General features: G+C 44.9%; 1 protein-coding gene across 2 annotated transcripts in view; it reads right to left on the reverse strand.

Moving 5' to 3' along the window:
• Positions 1-431: 431 nt before the first annotated feature.
• The window catches only part of LOC137424386 (MICOS complex subunit MIC27), a 42,988-nt gene continuing 23,383 nt past the window's right edge, over positions 432-20,036 (reverse strand). For both annotated transcript variants that reach the window (XM_068111788.2, XM_068111789.2), the window contains exons 6-9: positions 18,421-18,512; positions 17,232-17,315; positions 4,442-4,499; positions 432-1,130 (exon numbers count right to left, since the gene is read on the reverse strand). In XM_068111788.2, the coding sequence (XP_067967889.2) occupies positions 1,042-1,130; positions 4,442-4,499; positions 17,232-17,315; positions 18,421-18,512 (323 nt within the window). In that variant the 3' untranslated portion in view covers positions 432-1,041. The remainder of the gene's footprint in view (positions 1,131-4,441; positions 4,500-17,231; positions 17,316-18,420; positions 18,513-20,036) is intronic.

The following is a 20,036-nucleotide window of genomic DNA, read 5'->3' on the forward strand; positions in this document are numbered from 1 at the left end:
CATGCAGACAATCAAACACTTCCTGCGTGCAGACAATCAAACACTTCCTGCGTGCAGACAATCATTGACATCCCACATGCAGACAATCAAACACTTCCTGCGTGCAGACAATCAAACACTTCCTGCGTGCAGACAATCAAACACTTCCTGCATGCAGACAATCATAGACATCCCGCATGCAGACAATCAAACACTTCCTGTGTGCAGACAATCTTAGGCATCCCACATGCAGACAATCAAACACTTCCTGTGTGCAGACAATCAAACACTTCCTGCATGCAGAGAATCAAACACTTCTGCGTGCAGACAATCAAACACTTCCTGCGTGCAGACAATCAAACACTTCCTGCGTGCAGACAATCATTGACATCCCGCATGCAGACAATCAAACAATCATGCAAAAAAGCCACACATGACAGGAAAAAAAGCTTGTGTTGCGCTCGTAATGCCTGCTTTATTCTTACGAATACAAGAAAAGAAAATACATCGTAATAAAAGGCTTCACTTTGCATTTCTTCAAATCACGTCCTCTCCACTGTATAAAGAAGTTGCATCTCCTTCAGATCAAATCGATGTCGCCGTCGAGTGCGTTGTATTATCAAACGCTCGCACCTGTTCTTCGCTGCTATCTTTTCCTCGTTCACTCTTTCCTTCGACTCCATCTCGATGCTTCCCAGACGACGCTATCGCCCAGGTATGGAAATACCTCTACACATACACCAAACCTCCATGCACATTCCCAACCATTTCCAATTGTTCCTTACTTTTAACTACACCAAATAAACCAATTAAAAGAAGCCTTTTATTTTCTAGTCTCACAAGTCTTCATCTTCGACACAATTAACAAACACCTGTTAACACCTAAATTAACAAACACACTCGATATTGGCCAGTATACTCTACAATCCTGCCACGTACATTCAAAAATAAATTTCTACAGAGCATTTCACTCGGGAGCAAATTCCAGGGGTGCATGGAACAGCGCAATCATTGCACAGAGCAGTCCCGCGTTACATGCTACATCGTTACAATAGAGGATCTTCACCTGCGCGTTGTGTACAAGTCTGCATCGTTGGGATTTGCCTGTCCGTGATCCAACGAGCCGGCTCGCTTTGCACCACTTCCTTTCTCTGCAAAAGAGGTAGCGCACGACACTTCAGCTTTTCAAATTTAGGACGACGGAACACAACACAACACCTCACTCGACCTTGTTAAACAGCACGAGATAACTTTTATAATAAGACGAGTCAATGAATCAGAGTAAAAGGTCAAACTATTTGACGACGGTGTTCACATTTACTGCAATCAAATTCAATTCAATTCAAATTTACTGCAACCATTTTCCCTGCCAGGGCGGGGGTTAGCCTTGCGGTCCCCATGACAATCTTCTCCATTTTGCCCTATTTTCTGCATCTCTCCTTGTTAACCCCCTTGCCCGCATTTCTTCTTCCACCATCTTTAGCCAAGTCTTTCTCGGTCTTCCCCGTCCTCTACTTCCTTCTACATTCATTTCCATCACTCTTCTCAACCAGTCACTTTCATCCTTCCTCAACTCATGACCAAACCATCTCAACCTGTTCCTCTTCACAGCATCAATCACAGGCTCTATTCCCATCATCTTTCGCAATTCATCATTTGTCCTCCTCTCTCTCAACGATACTCTGCACATCCATGGAACCATTCGCATTTCCACCCTTTCCAGCCTTCGTTGCTGCTCTACGTTCATTACTCATGTCTCGCTCCCATAAATCATAACACTTTTCACACATGCAGCATACACCTTTCCCTTCAGCTTCAATAACACTCCCCTCATCGTCAGCACGCCACTCAGTTCCTGAAACTTCTTCCATGCACATCTCACTCTACCAACCGTTGCAGAGTCTGATCCACCTTCTCCATTCAGCATGTCTCTGAGGTAACAAAATGTTTTCACACCTTCCAACTTCACGCCGTCTCCAAGATCCAACTCAACATTTCCTCCATCTGCAGCTCCCTCTGTGCACACCTTACATTTGAATGTAGCTGCCACACTGGTTAATGACCCTCTCAGACCACTACATTTTTGATTAACCCACTCAGCGCACATTGTACATTGAATGGAGTTCACTCCGACACCCTTCCTGCACACAGCACATGGCCACTTCCCAGGTTCTTTCCACCTTACCACATGCTTTACCACTTGCCATCACCTTCGTCTTTCCGATATTCACCTTCAGACCTTTTGTCTCCATATATTCCTTCCACTTGTTCATCTTTTCCTTCAGTCCATCCATACTTTCCGCAATCAACACCAGATCATCTGCATACAACAACTCCCACGGTAAACCCTCCTTTACGTTCCGAGTCAGCACCTCCAGCACAGCTACAAATAGTAATTGACTTAGTACCGACCCCTGATGCACTCCCACCTTCACCTCAAACTCACCACTGTTCCCGTCCTTCGTCCTTACAGCTGTGCGCGCTCTTTTGTACATTGCCATCACTACCCTGATCAACCATTCCTCCACTCCTAACTTCCTCAATGCCCATGTCAATACTTCGCGTGGAACCCTATTGAATGCTTTCTCCAGATCAACAAACCCAAGAAACAACTTCTTCCTCTTCTCCATGTACTTCTCCTGCAACTGCAACTGCAACCTGCAACCTCAAATAAAGAGCACGTCTGTCGTTCCTCTTCCTGGCATAAATCCAAACTGCATTTTGTCGATCTTCACCTTCTTCCTTATCCTCCTCTCCAACACCCTTTCCAATACCTTCATTCCATGCTCCAATAACTTTATCGCTCGGTACGAGCCACACTCCAAAGGGTCACCTTTCCCCTTGTATAGAAGGACGAGGGTACTCAGTTCCCAATCCACTGGAATGCGGCCTTCTTTCACCGCCAGATTACAGTAGTCTGTCATTCTCTTCACACCAGAACTTCTTGCTGCCTTCAACATATCTCCCACAACTCCCGTCGGCCCTCCCGCTTTTCTACTCTTCATTGCTTTTATCGCTTCCTCAACTTCCTTCTCGGTTATCTTCACTGCCGGTCCTAAAACTGGGTTACTCTCTATGTTGCCATCCCATTCATTCTCTGTATTCAACAGCATTTCCATATATCTTTTCCATCTTCCTTTAATTCCATCTGGGTCCACAACGATTTGTCCCACTTCATCCTTCAAGCAACTCACCCCCATCACATCACACCTCTCTTTCGCTATCTGCTTTGCAATCCTGAATACCGCTCTCTGACGCTCTTCCGAATCCAAGCGTTCTCCGAACATTTTCCTACATGCCTCCTGCGCCTTTGCTTCCTCTTTCTTTGCAGCCTTCCTGGCTGCCTTATAACTTTCATGCTCTGCCTTTTCTGCTCCCGTACCCTTCGCCTTCTGCCACTCCTTGAACTTCTTCCTCTTCTCATCAATCCTCTTTCCAACTTCATCATCCCACCACCATGTTTCCGAGTGCCTCGGTGGTCCTTTTGTCCATCCACATACCTCACCAACGGCTCCCAACAGACTATCTTTCATTGACATCCAAACACTTTCAAGCTCACCCACATCATCCTCCATCCTACTCAGCCTCTCTTTTAATGCCTCCCTTACTGTCACCTCTTTCAACCTCCACACCTTCATTCTCGGTTGGTACTTCACCTGCCGAGCTCTCCTCGCACCTTTCACCCTTATGTCGCAGACAACCAAGTGGTGCTGTGAAACAGCCTCCTCCCCCGGGATCACCTTTGTGTCCCAGAGGTGCCCCCTATCTCGCCTACGCCCCATCAGGTAGTCAACGGTTGTCGTCGCCCCACCTGATGTGTATGTAGCAAGCGTATTATCCTCTTTCTGGAACTGAGTATTACAAATCAACAAATCAGCTCCATAAGCAAACTCCAAAATCCTTTCACCTTCTCCCATTTCTCACACCATATCCGTAACCCCCATGAACTCCCTCAAAACCGTCCATCCTCCTTCCCACATGCCCATTTAGGTCTCCTCCTACCACAACAACTTCCTCATCTTTCACGTTTTCCATCAGCTTACTCTATCGCACACCAGAACTTGTCCTTCTCTTCATCGCTCCGACCAACCTGTGGAGCATATCCCGAGATGACGTTCACCAAGAGCTTTCCAATCATCATTTTCACCATCATCAACCTATCACTCACTCCAGTCACACTCACCACACTGTCTACAAACTCCTCAGAAAACAGGACACCAACACCATTCACACCCTCTGGGCACCCTTGCCACACAAACTTGTATTTCTGTCCCTGCCTACTCTTCACCATTCTCACACCACTTCCCTTCCATCATCAAACACTTCACAGTCGATAAAGATAAAGTGTTTAGGGGAGCCCTTGAGTGCCAACACAAGGACAAATCTGAAAACACAGTTCAGGCACCATATTATGGGTAGTGTGTAGCATTTAAAACAGTTTAGGATCCAAAATGGTTCCTGCCTGGTGATGAATCCGACGCAAACTTCTGAGATACAGCATTTTCTCCAACACCAACGTCCTATGGAAAGAAAAACAAAAAAATAAAATAAACCTTCAATAAACCATGTTTTGCAATACCAGACATTTAATCAACCATATAATACAATACCAGACATTAAATCAACCATATAATACAATACCAGATATTAAATCAACCATATAATACAATACCAGACATTAAATCAACCATATAATACAATACCAGACATTAAATCAACCATATAATACAACACTGGACCTTGACTCAACCATATAATACAATACTGGACATTAAATCAACCATATAATACAAGAAGGACGACTGTTTAGGAGTTGCGGAAGCCGAGAAGACGAGGCCATTTCATAGGGTTCGAAGCTCGTTTATTCGAACAGAAATCTCCAGCACTGATATCGCGAACGGAACTCGTACAGCTTTTATAAAGCCAAAACCCTCTTGGGAGGGCGTAGCTCCAACAACCGCGCGTATGTCACGTCCACACAACCAAAAGCCCCACTGGCCCGTGCACGTGGATTATGACCAAATAAGGTAACCGCTACATGCAAATAAGGTAACCGCCACATGCGAATAAGTTAACCGCGACATGCGAATAAGGTAACTGTGACATGCGAATAAGGTAACCGCTACATGTGAATGAGGTAACCGCGACATGTGAATAAGGTAACCGCTACATGCGCCCCCCCCTCCACCCCCCAGAATGCACTCGCACGTGCGTGCATGTAGTTTGCGGGCGCGCTCGGCAGTGCCGAGAAGGCTCGAGCAGTGCTCGGCCTCGGTCCGCGCGAAAAAACGCCACCGTGGGGTTGAGCCGACCGAGGGGCTGGTCAAGGCCTCGGGGGAGGCTGACGTGGTTCCTCACGGGCCTCCCGAGGTTGCAGTTCGCGGGCGCGCTCGGCAGTGCCGAGAAGGCTCGAGCAGTGCTCGGCCTCGGTGCGCGCGAAAAGGGGTCGAGCCAACCGAGGGGCTGGTCAAGGCCTCGGGGGAGGCTGCCGAGGTTCCTCGCGGGTCTCCCGAGGATGCAGAGTAGGAGTAGTAGTTGCGTGAGTTGCAGCTTTCTGCATGCGAGCTGTAGCTGTCGTTGTAGAGTTTTCGCAAGTTGTAGTTGTAGTATGTAGTTGCGCGAAGGGGACGAGCAGTGCTTGTTGGAGAAAGCTCACCGCTCTGGTCGCAGAGGTGCTTGGCCGTAGTGCACGCGAAGGCTACGAGCAGCAGTACTCGGCCTGTGTGCGCGAAGTTACGAGCAGCAGTGCCACCCGCATCCCATCGGAGGATCCTGGAGGAAGCGCACCCTTCTGTTCGCAGAGGAGGTGTCGCGCGCAGTGCACGCGAAGTTCACGGACAGCCGTGCTGCCCGGGTCAGTGCGCAGGAAGGTGACGAGCAGCCGTGCTGCTCGGGTCAGTGCGCGCGAAGGTGACGAGCAGCCGTGCTGCTCGGGTCAGTGCGCGTGCAGTAGATGAGCAGCAGTGCCACCCATGTCTCGTCGGAGGATCCTAAAGAAGGTGCACCCCTCTGTTCGCAGAGGAGGTGCCACGCGCATTGCGCGTGAAGTTACGAGCAGCTGTGCGCGCGAAGATGACAAAGCAGCCGTGCCGCCAATGTCAGTGCGCGCAGGAGATGAGCAGCAGTGCCACCCACGTCTCGTAACTGCGTTCCTTCCGAGTATCCTGGAGCAGGCTCGCCCCTCTGGTCGCAGAGGAGGAGCCGAGCGCCGTGCGCGCGAACCACATGGCCGCCCGTCGTTCCCCAAACTCCGGCAGTTCGATCGAAACTGCATTTGCCATGTTCGTTTGAAGCCCCCGAATCCGTTCGGGAGCAGCCGGGGTCACCAGTGTAGGTGTCGCCATGCTCGTTGGAAGCCCCCGAAAACGTTTGCAAAACTCCGGCAGGTCGATCGAAACTGCGATTTCCACGTTCGTTTGCAGCGCCCGAATCCGTTCGGGAGAAGCCGGGGTCACCAGTTAAGGTGGCTTCCCTGGCCAGGGCGCGCTTGCCGTGTTCCTTTGCAGCCCCCGAATCCGTTCGGGGGCAGCTAGGGTCACCAGTTTAGGAGTTGCTGAAGACGAGAAGACGAGGCCATTTCGTAGGGTTCAAAGCTCGTTTATTCGAACAGAAATCTCCAGCACTGATATCGCGAACGGAACTCGTACAGCTTTTATAAAGCCAAAACCCTCTTCGGAGGGCGTGGCTCCAACAACCGCGCGTACGTCACATCCACACAACCAAAAGCCCCACAGGCCCGTGCACGTGGATTGTGACCAAATAAGGTAACCGCCACATGCGAATAAGGTAACCGCTACATGCGAATAAGGTAACCGCTACATGTGAATAAGGTAACCACGACATGTGAATAAGGTAACCGCTACAACTGGACATTAAATCAATCATATCGTTATGTCGGTGGGGTAGAGATACTTTAGACCAGGTAGATTTGTGCAGGCATGCTCCAACTGTCATGAAGAAGAACCACCACCACCATGTAATAAGTGGAGGACCTGTTTCGCCCGAATGTCGGATGAAGTTGTATATTTGTCCCCATTACGAGGAATGGGGCATGTTAACTGGTTATAGGGATTATGTTAATTCCCCTGTTCATCAAAACTCAGCAATTTACATCCTTTTTCTCTTTTGGCACCATACCGTAGACACTGGTAGGAATTGCCAATAGATTGAACTAAATAATAACAATAAAACCAACCGTAAGCCAGTTCTGAGCCGACGGATACCACCATCTAAATCGCCACACATAGCTCGGGCAGGCCGAGGACACGCCCCGAGGAGCCGTGATTGGCCAGGGCGAAGCAAGAGGGCACCCACCGATTGGAGAAGGAGGAGCAAGAAGCATCACACCATTGGCAAGGCACGACAGACGACGTCAGAAGGCGGACTGCGCGTTGATTGGTGGAGAGCTGAGCCTGTGGGGTTGGACTGCACTGATCGGAGAAGCGCCGATGACGTGACGACCCGACGTTAAAATAACTCTCGGTCCAACATTTTCTATCTTGCCTTCTCTTCTTCTCTCTCTTGCCTTTTGCTCTCGACGACCTCTTGCTCCCTTGCTTCTTCTCCCTCGCGCTCTTGTGCTTGGACCGACCGTGTCGAAGATGCCAACGGGAGATGTGCAGAGGCAACGGGATGAGCCGCAGCCTGGGAACTGCGGTTCTCCGTGCGGACGACGCGTGGACGGGCGCATCTTGCCACTGCAGCGTGATGAGGCCGGGGTGAGCGAGATGCCTGGCGAGGCCTAGCAGGGCACGAACGAGCAGCCTGTGGCCTTCCTTACTGCCGAGCACAGAGCCGCATCCGGACGCATCCGCACGCTTGGGGTGGACATCCTTCCTGGCGAGATACATCAGCCAATCTGAGCTAAGTAGATTAAATAATCACACCATTATTTTCCAACATTATTTTATCCCTTCGTCCGTGTTTAAGTCTGGTGTGGAGGATCCCGTTTAGGAATTTAGTGTTATCGTCGTGTTTCTTGTTACCGGCATTCCGTTTTGATAAACCTGTTATTATTTGTACATTTCTAAACCCGGTTTTTGTTCGAGTTACTTTCTGCAGGTACAGGAACTGCCGGCGGGACCATAGGTAAGCTCTTCAGCTTCCTCCCCTCCCCTTTATTCCCCCGCATAGATAAAGTCCGCAATTTGATCATCGCCTCCGAGTTAAAGCTTGCGTTTGGCCTTCCGTGCTACCCTACGGTATTTACCAAGGGTAGTCACACAACAATATAATACAATACTAGACCTTGTATCAACCATATAATACAATACTAGACCTTGAATCAACCATACCATACAATACCAGACATCAAATCAACCATATAATACAATACTGGACATTAAATCAACCATATAATACAATACTTGACATTAAATCAACCATATAATACAATACTGGACATTAAATCAACCATATATACAATATAATACCAGACATTAAATCAACCATATAATACAATACTGGACATTAAATCAACCACATAATACAATACTGGACATTAAATCAACCATATAATACAATACTGGACATTAAATCAACCATATAATACAATACTGGACATTAAATCAACAATATAATGCAATACCAGGCATCAAATCAACCATATAATACAATACTGGACATTAAATCAACCATATATTACAATACTGGACATTAAATCAACCATTTAATACAATACTGGACATTAAATCAACCATATAATACAATACTGGACATTAAATCAACCATATAATACAATACTGGACATTATATCAACCATATAATACAATACTGGACATTAAATCAACCATATGATACAATACCAGGCATCAAATCAACCATATAATAAAATACTGGACATTAAATCAACCATATAATACAATAACGGACGTTAAATCAACAATATAATACAATACTGGACATTAAATCAACCATGTAATACAATACCAGACATTAAATCAACCATATAATACAATACTGGACATTAAATCTACCTCATCACGAAGATCGGCACTGTATGACCAATCCGTTGCTTTTTTAACTTGAATCTACCACGGCACGGTATGATCTGTCTGTTTCTTTTTATGCCTCCGCCGATGAAGTCGCCGGAGGCATTATGTTTTCAGGTTGTCCGTCCGGCTGTCCGTCTGTCCGTGATAGGTTTTCGTTACCGCGATAACTTGAGAACGGCTGAAGGCATCTTAGTCAAACTTGGCACAGATATGTATAATGAGGTAACGTTGAACTGATTATATTTTGTGGTCACGAGGTCAAAGGGTAAAGGTCAGAGGTCATGTTAGGTAAAAATACTGTTACCGCGATAACTTGTGAACCAGTAATGGGATTCTGACCAAATTTGGTACACTTATGCAGAATTATGTAACGATGAACCGATTAGATTTTGGGGTCAAGAGGTAAAAGGTCAAAGTCTGTAATAGGTGTATAACTTGAGAACGGCTGAAGTTATCGAATTCAAACTTAGTACAGGCATGTATAATGATGTAAAGATTAACCGATTAGATTTTAGGGTCAAAGGTCAAAGGTCCAATCTGTAATAGGTCTATAACTTGAGAACGGCTGAAGTGATCCAATTCAACCTTGGTACACGTATGTATAATATCCTAAAGATGAAGTGATTCGATTTTGGGGTCAAAGGTCAAATCTGTAATTGGTCTATAGCTCGACAACAGCTGAAGTGATCTAAATCAAACTTGGTGCAGGTTTGTATAATGTTGTAAAGATTAAGTGATTAGATTTTGGGGTCATTGGTCAAAGGTCAAAGTCTGTAATAGGTCTATAACTTGAGAATGGCTGAAGTGATCTAACTCAAACTTGTTGCAGATATGTATAATGATGTAACTATTAACTGATTAGATTTTGGGTTCAAGAGGTCAAAGGTTAAAGGTTAAAGGTCAAAGTCCATCATAGGTCTATAACTTTAGAATGGCTAAAGGGTTTAAATTCAAACTTGGTACGGGTATGTATAATATTGTAAAGATTAAGTGATTACATTTTTGGGTCAAAGGTCAAAGGTCAAATCTGTAATTGGTCTATAGCTTGACAACAGCTGAAGTGATCTAATTCAAACTTGGTACAGGTTTGTATAATGTTGTAAAGATCAACTGATTCAATTTTGGGGGTTCTGAGGTCAAGGGCCAAAGGTAATGTGAGGTAAAAATATGAGAACAGCTGAAGGGATTTAAATTAAAACTTGGTATAGGTATGTATAATGATGTGAACATGAACCGAGTAAATTTTGGGGTCAATAAATCAAAGGTCAGAGGTCATGTCAGGTAAAAATGTGCTAACTTGGGCACAGCTGAATGGATTTAAATCAAACTTGATACAAGTATTATAATGATGTAATAATGTGGGCGGAGGCATATCAGTCGACATAGTGACTTCGAAGAGTGACGTTCTAGTTTAACATTAATCTACCACATCATGAAGATTGGCACAGTATGATCCGTTTATTGCTTTTTTAAACTTCAATTTACCACGTCACGAAGATCAGCACGGTATAATCCATCCGTTGCTTTTTTAACTTTAATCTACCGCGTCACGAAGATCAGCATGGTATGATCCGTTTGTTGCTTTTTTTAAACATTAATTTACCGCATCACGAATATCGGCATGGTATGATCCGTTTGTTGCTTTTTTAAAACTTTAATCTACCGTGTCAGGAAGATTGGCACAGTATGATCTGTTTCTTGCTTTTTTAACTTGAATCCACCACGTCATGAAGATTGGCACGGTGTGATCCGTTTGTTGCTTTTATAACTTGAATCTACCGAGTCACGAAGATCGGCACGGTATGATCCATCATACCAATCAGCCTTCTCCCAATTATCAGCAAAGTCATGGAATCCATCATTGCTTCTGATATGAAATCTTTCCTCTTCTCCAATGGCTTGATCTCTGATCATCAATTTGGTTTCAGACCAGGTCACTCTACTCTGGACATGCTGCTTCTGCTGTCTCAACAATGGATGGAGGTCCTCAATGCCAAACAGGAAATTAGAGCTGTCTCCCTCGACATATCACGTGCCTTCGACACGGTCTGGCACCCCGCTCTGCTCACCAAACTCTCCTCCTTTGGTATCCATGGAAATCTCCACGCATGGCTGGCGGACTTCCTCTCTAGTCGTCGTCAACGTGTGGCCCTGAATGGGTTTCTCTCATCTCCTCTTCCTGTTCAGGCTGGAGTTCCCCAAGGCAGTGTTCTGGGCCCCGTGCTTTTTCTAGTCTTCATCAATGATCTCTCTGACTCTCTCGAAAATCCTCTCTATCTCTTTGCTGATGACTCCACTCTCTGCCGCTCCATTCCTCTTCCCTCAGATCGGCAGTCTGCTGCCTCCTCACTCTCTGAAGACCTGGACAAAATCACAGACTGGTCAAACAAGTGGAACATGTCTTTCAATCCTGACAAATCTCACACTCTTACTATGTCTCTCCGAAAAGATCGACTGGACAACCCTCCCATCTACTTTCTCAACAATCCTCTCCAAGAAGTTCTGTCGCTCAAGATTTTGGGTCTCACTATCTGCCATGATCTTTCTTGGGAAAACCACATTTCCAAGCTGGCCTCCAAAGCCAGTCGCCGACTGGGCATCCTCCGTCATGCGAAGTCCTTCCTCGGCACACCTGAGCTCCTCACCACATACAAGGCTTTCATCCGCAGCTCAATGGAATACTGTTCTCCCCTATGGGCCGGTGCTCCTGCCTCACACCTAGCTCGGCTTCACGCTGTTGAAACCAAAGCTTTCAGAATTATTGGAATCTCCCGCGATGAAGCTATCTCTGAGGGCCTTTCACTCACTCACCGCAGGCAGGTAGGTGGTCTTTCTGTCTTCTACCGACTCCTCTCCGGCCTTGCACCCCCAGCTCTCTCTGTGCTCTGTCCCCCAAATATTCCTAAAGGTCGCACAAGATCTGCCAGCAACCCTCTGATGGTTAAACTGCCGAAATCTCGGCTCTCCGCTCACCTTCACTCTTTCATTCCTCTTTTCTCCCGCCTCTGGAACAAACTCCCTCACTCCCTTCAATCCCACTCCTCCCTCCAGGTCTTTAAAACAGCTGTTCACCACCATCTCTTATCTTCCCCCATCCAAAACCTTGATCTTTTCTACCCCCGCTAATTCACCCCAGATCCACCTTGTTTGAAATTCCAACTTCTTTCCTGGAAGTCCTGGCAGTGTCCATATGTTTTATACCTCTCCCACTGCCCCCTTCCCACGCCCCCCCCCCCCAAAGCCCTCGCCCTCTCTCAGATCTCTCGATGTCTCCATGTCTCTCGGTCCCTGCTCTCAAATGTTGTGTTTGTGTCCTTCCCCCTCTCTCCCCATCTTGTCTACCGCTCGCTATGTTATATGTTTTATGTGTCGGTTTGTCTTTCTGTGTGTTCATGTGATTAATGTTCGCTCTTTCACGAGCCTCGATATTGTATACAAAAAAAAAAAAAAAAAAAAAAAAAAAAAAAAAAAAAAAAAAAAACAAAATCTGTGGATTTTAAAACTTTAATCTACCGCGTCATGAAGATCGGCATGGTATGATCCATCTAATGCTTTTTAAACTTTAATCTACCGCATCACGAAGATTGACATGGTGTGATCCTTTTTAACTTTAATCTACCATGTTATGAAGATTGGCACAGTATGATCTGTTTCTTGCTTTTTTAACTTGAATCTACGACGTCATGAAGATTGGCACGGTGTGATCCGTTTGTTGCTTTTATAACTTTAATCTACTACGTCACGAAGATCGGTATGGTAAGATCTGTCTGTTCCTTTTTTTTTTTTCAATCTACCGCATCACGAAGATTGGCACGGTATGATCCATCTGTAGCTTTTTAAACTTTAATCTACTGCATCACGAAGATCGACATGGTATGATCCATCTGTTGCTTTTTAAACTTTAATCTACCGCATCACGAAGATCGACATGGTATGATCCATCTGTTGCTTTTTAAACTTTAATCTACCGCATCACGAAGATCGGCACGGTATGATCCATCTGTAGCTTTTTAAACTTTAATCTACCGCATCACGAAGATCGACATGGTATGATCCATCTGTTGCTTTTTAAACTTTAATCTACCGCATCACGAAGATCGGCACGGTATGATCCATCTGTAGCTTTTTAAACTTTAATCTACCGCATCACGAAGATCGGCACGGTATGATCCATCTGTAGCTTTTTAAACTTTAATCTACCGCATCACGAAGATCGGCACGGTATGATCCATCTGTAGCTTTTTAAACTTTAATCTACCGCATCACGAAGATCGACATGGTATGATCCATCTGTTGCTTTTTAAACTTTAATCTACCGCATCACGAAGATCGGCACGGTATGATCCATCTGTAGCTTTTTAAACTTTAATCTACCGCATCACGAAGATCGGCACGGTATGATCCATCTGTAGCTTTTTAAACTTTAATCTACTGCATCACGAAGATCGGCACGGTATGATCCATCTGTAGCTTTTTAAACTTTAATCTACCGCATCACGAAGATCGACATGGTATGATCCATCTGTTGCTTTTTAAACTTTAATCTAACGCATCATGAAGATCGACATGGTATGATCCATCTGTTGCTTTTTAAACTTTAATCTACCGCATCATGAAGATCGACATGGTGTGATCCTTTTTAACTTTAATCTACCGTGTCACGAAGATTGGCATAGTATGACCCGTTTCTTGCTTTTTTAACTTGAATCTACCACGTCATGAAGATTGGCACGGTGTGATCCGTTTGTTGCTTTTATAACTTTAATCTACCACGTCACGACGATCGGTATGGTAAGATCTGTCTGTTGGTTTTTTTTTTATTTTAATCTACCGCATCACGAAGATCGGCACGGTATGATCCATCTGTAGCTTTTTAAACTTTAATCTACCGCATCACGAAGATCGGCACGGTATGATCCATCTGTTGCTTTTTAAACTTTAATCTACCGCATCATGAAGATCGACATGGTGTGATCCTTTTTAACTTTAATCTACCGTGTCACGAAGATTGGCATAGTATGATCCGTTTCTTGCTTTTTTAACTTGAATCTACCACGTCATGAAGATTGGCACGGTGTGATCCGTTTGTTGCTTTTATAACTTTAATCTACCACGTCACGACGATCGGTATGGTAAGATCTGTCTGTTGGTTTTTTTTTTTTTTTAATCTACCGCATCACGAAGATCGGCACGGTATGATCCATCTGTAGCTTTTTAAACTTTAATCTACCGCATCACGAAGATCGGCACGGTATGATCCATCTGTAGCTTTTTAAACTTTAATCTACCGCATCATGAAGATCGACATGGTATGATCCATCTGTTGCTTTTTAAACTTTAATCTACCGCATCATGAAGATCGACATGGTATGATCCATCTGTTGCTTTTTAAACTTTAATCTACCGCATCACGAAGATTGACATGGTGTGATCCTTTTTAACTTTAATCTACCGTGTCACGAAGATTGGCATAGTATGATCTGTTTCTTGCTTTTTTAACTTGAATCTACCACGTCATGAAGATTGGCACGGTGTGATCCGTTTGTTGCTTTTATAACTTTAATCTACCATGTCACGACGATCGGTATGGTAAGATCTGTCTGTTGCTTTTTTTTTTTTTCAATCTACCGCATCACGAAGATCGGCACGGTATGATCCATCTGTTGCTTTTTAAACTTTAATCTACCGCATCACGAAGATCGGCATGGTGTGATCCTTTTTAACTTTAATCTACCGTGCCACGAAGATTAGTATGATGCCTGCTGTAGCACTTCAGGTGGCTTCACTCGCACTAATAGAGATGTCTCTGTAAATGACCATTTATGGCACATTGTGCCGCCAGATTCATTACAACACCACAGTGTTCATGCTCTCCATCTGTTGCATGCAAGTGATCTGCCTTTGGGTTACCAAGATATTTTCGATTCTTTGATATTTCAATACATATTGCATTGAATTTCCCGGGCAATACTGGGTACTTCACCGAGTTGTAGATACTAGCATGCCTCGGCGCGCCCCGCGTGCCTCACCACACGTCGTTTCAGAGGGATAGGCATGTCTGCTTTCTCAGGGCTTGAGGGATGGCGGGAATGGTGGTTAGTGGTGGTGACAGTGTCGAATAGTCCTCGTCAGACACCCTATGTCTATATATGTCAGACATAGGTCCACCAACTTTTTGAGATATCCTGCTATGTATCGTTTTTGGCCCCATCACCTAAAATTGGTAACGTCACACTGGTGAAGAATCACTTTAAAAATTCTAGTAGCCGGATCCAAATCCAGATCTTCACCAAAATCTAATCATTTCATCCTTGTAACCTACGCTACACCTCTGCCAAATTTCGTCCGAATCCGTCCACAACTTTGATATATTTTGTTCACAGACAAACGGACAGCCAAACAGACAGGGGTGAAAACATAACCTCCATCCACCTTTGGTGGCTGAGGTAATAACACGATGGAATTGTTAAAGAGGATTTGAAGAAGAAGACATTTTGGTTTCAAATATGCATACATAATAACCGCATACGTTTGCTCCATTATAATAAAAAAAGATATCATCGAAACTTGAATACGTCTATTAATTACATACCGTACTATAGAAACCTAGCTACGTTGATGAATTACGTCCAATTAAAAGCAGAGTACGTCTATTAATTACAATGCTATGGAAACATGATTACATGGGTCTTCTGCGTCTTTTCGGTCTTGGCGGTATTTTGGGGCTTCGGGGTCTTCAGGGCCTTTTCGGTATTTGTGGTATTATGGGCATTCAGGGTTTTTTTTTTTTTTTTTTTTTTTTTTTTTGTATACAAGATCGAGGCTCGTGAAAGAGCGAAAATACCTTTGTGGTATTTTGGGTATTTGCAGTCTTTAAGGATATTTTGGGTAGCCTGGTGTTGGCTTAGCGGTTAGGGTGCCGACTTGGGATCCAAAGGTCCTGGGTTCGAATCCCGGTCGATCGCTAAATCAACACCAGTGGGGTTGACTCAGCCTGTCATCCTTCCGAGGTCGGCAAATTGAGTACCAGCTTGCTGGGATGAATGATCCCGGTGTGTACCCCGGTTTAGAATAGGTACACCGTATCCCTGCGCATCGTAAGAGGCGACTAAGGGTTGGTGTCAGGAAGGGCATCCGGCCATAAAAACATTGCCTCAAACAGGGAACCATGATTGTCATGGGGCCCGCAAGGCTAACCCCCGCTCTAGCGGGGAAAATGGCCTTAAAACGATCATTCATTCATTCAAGGATATTTTGGGTATTATGGGGTTTTAAAGGGTCGTCAGAGGTCTGAGGGGTCTCGGCAGTCTAAAGGGTCAAAAGGTATATCCCAGCAGTACGTAAGTAAGAGTTCACAAACTGTGTTTTGGGTGTTAATTTTATTTGAAGACGTTTTGGTCACGAATATACAAACATAACCATGCATGTTTGCTCTATTATAACAAGAAGATTACAATTGAACTTGCCAAAAAAAAACAAAAAAAACTGCCTCTTTTTGAATCTCCTTGAGAATTTACGGTGACAACCCCACCCACCACCTCAACCCAAAGCCCACCCTTTTCCAATAATAGTCCCCTGTGGGTGAGTCATGTGCCGTATGGTAACATACTGTACCGTATAACCCACAAACGAGTGTAGCCTGCAGTTGGAATTTTTGGAACTTTTTTTTTTTTTTAAACTTATAACCTCATTATTACTCCCACCAGGGAGTAATGCATTCGATCGTGTCCACGTGTGTGTGTGTGTGTGTGTGTGTGTGTGTGTGTGTGTGTGTGAGTGTGTGTGTGTGTGTGTGTGTGTGTGTGTACAAGATATCTGGAAAAGTTCTGAACGGATTTGGATGAAAGTTGGTGGGATGACTGCCCTTGGGATAAGGAAGAATTGATTAGTTTTTGGTGAAGCTCAGGATATTATTCCGGATCCAGGAATTTTTTACCATTGGAATTTTACCATTGGGCTCAGCAGCGGCCACCCACGGCGGGAGTATGCGCTATACTGAGTGGCGTTCTAGTTATGCTTATTTCCATGAAAATATGGTAACTCAAATAATAGTTTACGTTTCCATATTCAAATTATTTTCAACCATTTTATGGAAATCAAAAAGGCACTAAAGAACATTTTGGGAATCCTTTAAACTGTATTCTTCACTATTGAATAACAATGACCTCAGCAAGACCCAAATCATTACGTGTTGTTTTTAAAGACACTTTGATTAACTCAAAAGGTCAATGTGCGTTCTCCCCAAAACCAGTCACTTGCCTGTTCATTTGTGGGTCTTGCCCGGTTCCCCTTCCAGAAATTGTCCACATTTTTCACACCCCTCTGTACCGCCTCCCCTGCTCCCTGCATCACACCACAAAAATAATAACATATAGAGTCATAGGTTAAAGCCAAAAGGAAAATCATAGTTGGCCGAACAGGTATTGACACAAAAGGTGGTCCAGTTGAGAGTTTGTGGACGGAATCCTGATAGACCTATCTCATAACCCTCAAGTTTTTTGGGGTTTTCTTTTATACATACATGGTCTAATGCTCATTGAAGAGCCAGGATATGGAACAGATCAGGACACAACATAACAAAGGGAAAAGCAGGAGAAAGGGGAAATGCCAATAGCAGGGCGGAGGGAGAAGGACAAACAAAGGATGCAGGTATTGATGAGGGTTAGGGGAGAACGCAAGGGGTGGACAACATGGATACATGAGCCAAAGTTTTAGATGGGCAGGGATGGTTTAACAGGTGTAGAAAATATCATGGCTTTGGATGGGGGATAACCTCAGATGGTGGTGCAAGTTATGGATAATAAATCCAACAACCCATACAAGGTCCTTCTTTGGCTCAAATTAACTCTTATCCACCTACAAGGCCTTCATGCACAGCTTTATGGACGATTTCTCTCCTCTCTGGGTTGGTGCCCCTGCCTCACACCTTGCTCAGCCACCAGACGGCGGTCTCCTTAAGTTAAGCAACCCACTTCTGGTGAAAATCCCAAAACCCAGAATCACCGCTCACCTCCACTCATTTGTCCCTCTTTTTCTCCTGCATGCGGAAGGAACTTCCACATTATCTTCATTGCTGTTCACCACCAGCATCCCCCCTCCAAAACCATGATATTCTTTACCACCGTTAACAGCCCCACCACCTCAACCCCAAGCCCACCTCTTTCCAAATTTTCAGTTTTTCCTTCCCGGGCATCTGCTTCTACATCCATCTTGTCCAACTAGTGAGTACTCCCGTACCCCTCATTATTCTCACAATCCCTATTTTTCTGTCTCCTATCTATTTTGTCCCTCCACCCTGCGGTTGGTGTCCTCACACTCCCTTCCGCCACCCATGTTTTCTACTTTAATTTTTGTTCTCTTGTGTTTTGATCCTTTCTATGTCCTGGCTCTTCCATGAGCCTGGACTTTGTCTACAAAAAGGAAGCAATTCTTAAAAACAACTTTGTACCTGTGATAATGTAACGGCTTTCTTCGGGTAGCAAAGTGAGGCAGCTGCCGTTGCCAGAAACACAGGGTACGTTATTCTCTTCCATCTCGCACCTAAACAGAAAATACAAAATAAAATAAACAACACAATATGAACAACAGTAAGACATGAACCAGTAAGACGATGTGTAAATGGTTTACAGTGGGGCAGATATGCGACACAATTTAGATGAAACGCGATATCTGAAATCATTTAGTACATGTCAAACATGATCTACGCCAAATTTGGTGCTTTTACCACAAAATGCACAATTTGTTTCACAAACCTGCCACATATTACGGCCGTTTATAGGCAAACTTAGGTTGCTCATGGTCACTTGAGTTGCAATTCCACTGGGTGTCAGATAATCTCATGGAATTGTGATTGACAGGTGACCATGACAATAGCCCTGGTGTTGGGCTAGCGGCTAGGGTGCCGGCTTAGGATCCTAGAATCCTGGGTTCGAATCCCGGTCGATCGCTGAATTAACGCCAGGGGGGTTGACTCGGCCTGTCATCCTTCTGAGGTCGGCTAATTGAGTACCAGTTCACTGGTAATTCCCTGTTTGTCGTTAAAGGCGGCAAAAAGGGTTGGCGTCAGGAAGGGCATCCAGCCGTAAAACATTGCTTCAAAAAGGGGACCAAAAAAAAAAAACAACAACCACGGTTCCCGAAAAAGGCCAACCCCCGCTTTGCGGGGAAAAATGGCCTCTAAAGGTGGTTATTTTTATTTTTTTAGGTGACCATGACAAGCCTCGAGATGTAAGAGTTGTTTCTGTTGTGGTTTCTGTGAAGTCGGTGATAGCACGATGGAGGAGGGGAAAGCGTTAAATATCCCGCCGTTTCGATGAGGTAATGAAAAAATACGTAAAGATAGAAGTGGAAATGCCCGTTTGCTTTTATGAGTGGAAGGAGGGCAAGTAGGGGAGGAAGGACAGAGATGGTGTGGAAGTGTAACTCAGTGTAACTCATTGGTTGGAACTGGTAACGAACCAAGGTACGAGCAGGTGGTCGTAAGAATGTCAGGAATGCATCTCGCCCTGTCGAAGCTGGGAGTCCTGTTGTGTAGCTTTAGCACGGCCCCGGGCTAACACACATTCCCAAGCCTTCACTATTGACTTGGGACATCGGGATGCAAAGAGGGTGAAGGAACTCCCCAGCAGGGGGGCGAGCATGCATGACCTCGGGGCATTTGCGGAGAAGGGATTAGCGCGACAAGGCCCATATAAACCAGAGCAAACTATGAGTCAGGATCACTTGCTATCAGAAGCCCTGCCCGATGGAATGAACGAGTACGGCGCTACGGAGAAACATCGGCTGAGAAAGAGGGACTATGCGGATAGAGTTATCTGGTCCATTGAGTTAACGGTAGTTATTAGTATTTGAATGAAGTGAACAACTAGTTAATAAAGTCATGACCTTTTGTAAAACCTGTTTCCGATTATTGGAGTCTTGAGTCCCAAACCACTTCCACGACAATTTGGCGAGCCAGATAGGGGTCAATTTGGACACAACATCTGAAAAGGTAAGTTATTCTTTGTTATTCTTGTCCAAAATATGATCTACGAACCTGCGTTTAGTTCTTGTACATACATGGTT

Source organism: Myxine glutinosa, chromosome 4 (assembly GCF_964187855.1).
Source record: "Myxine glutinosa chromosome 4, kmMyxGlut1.1, whole genome shotgun sequence".
NCBI classification, from domain to species: Eukaryota; Metazoa; Chordata; class Myxini; order Myxiniformes; family Myxinidae; genus Myxine; species Myxine glutinosa.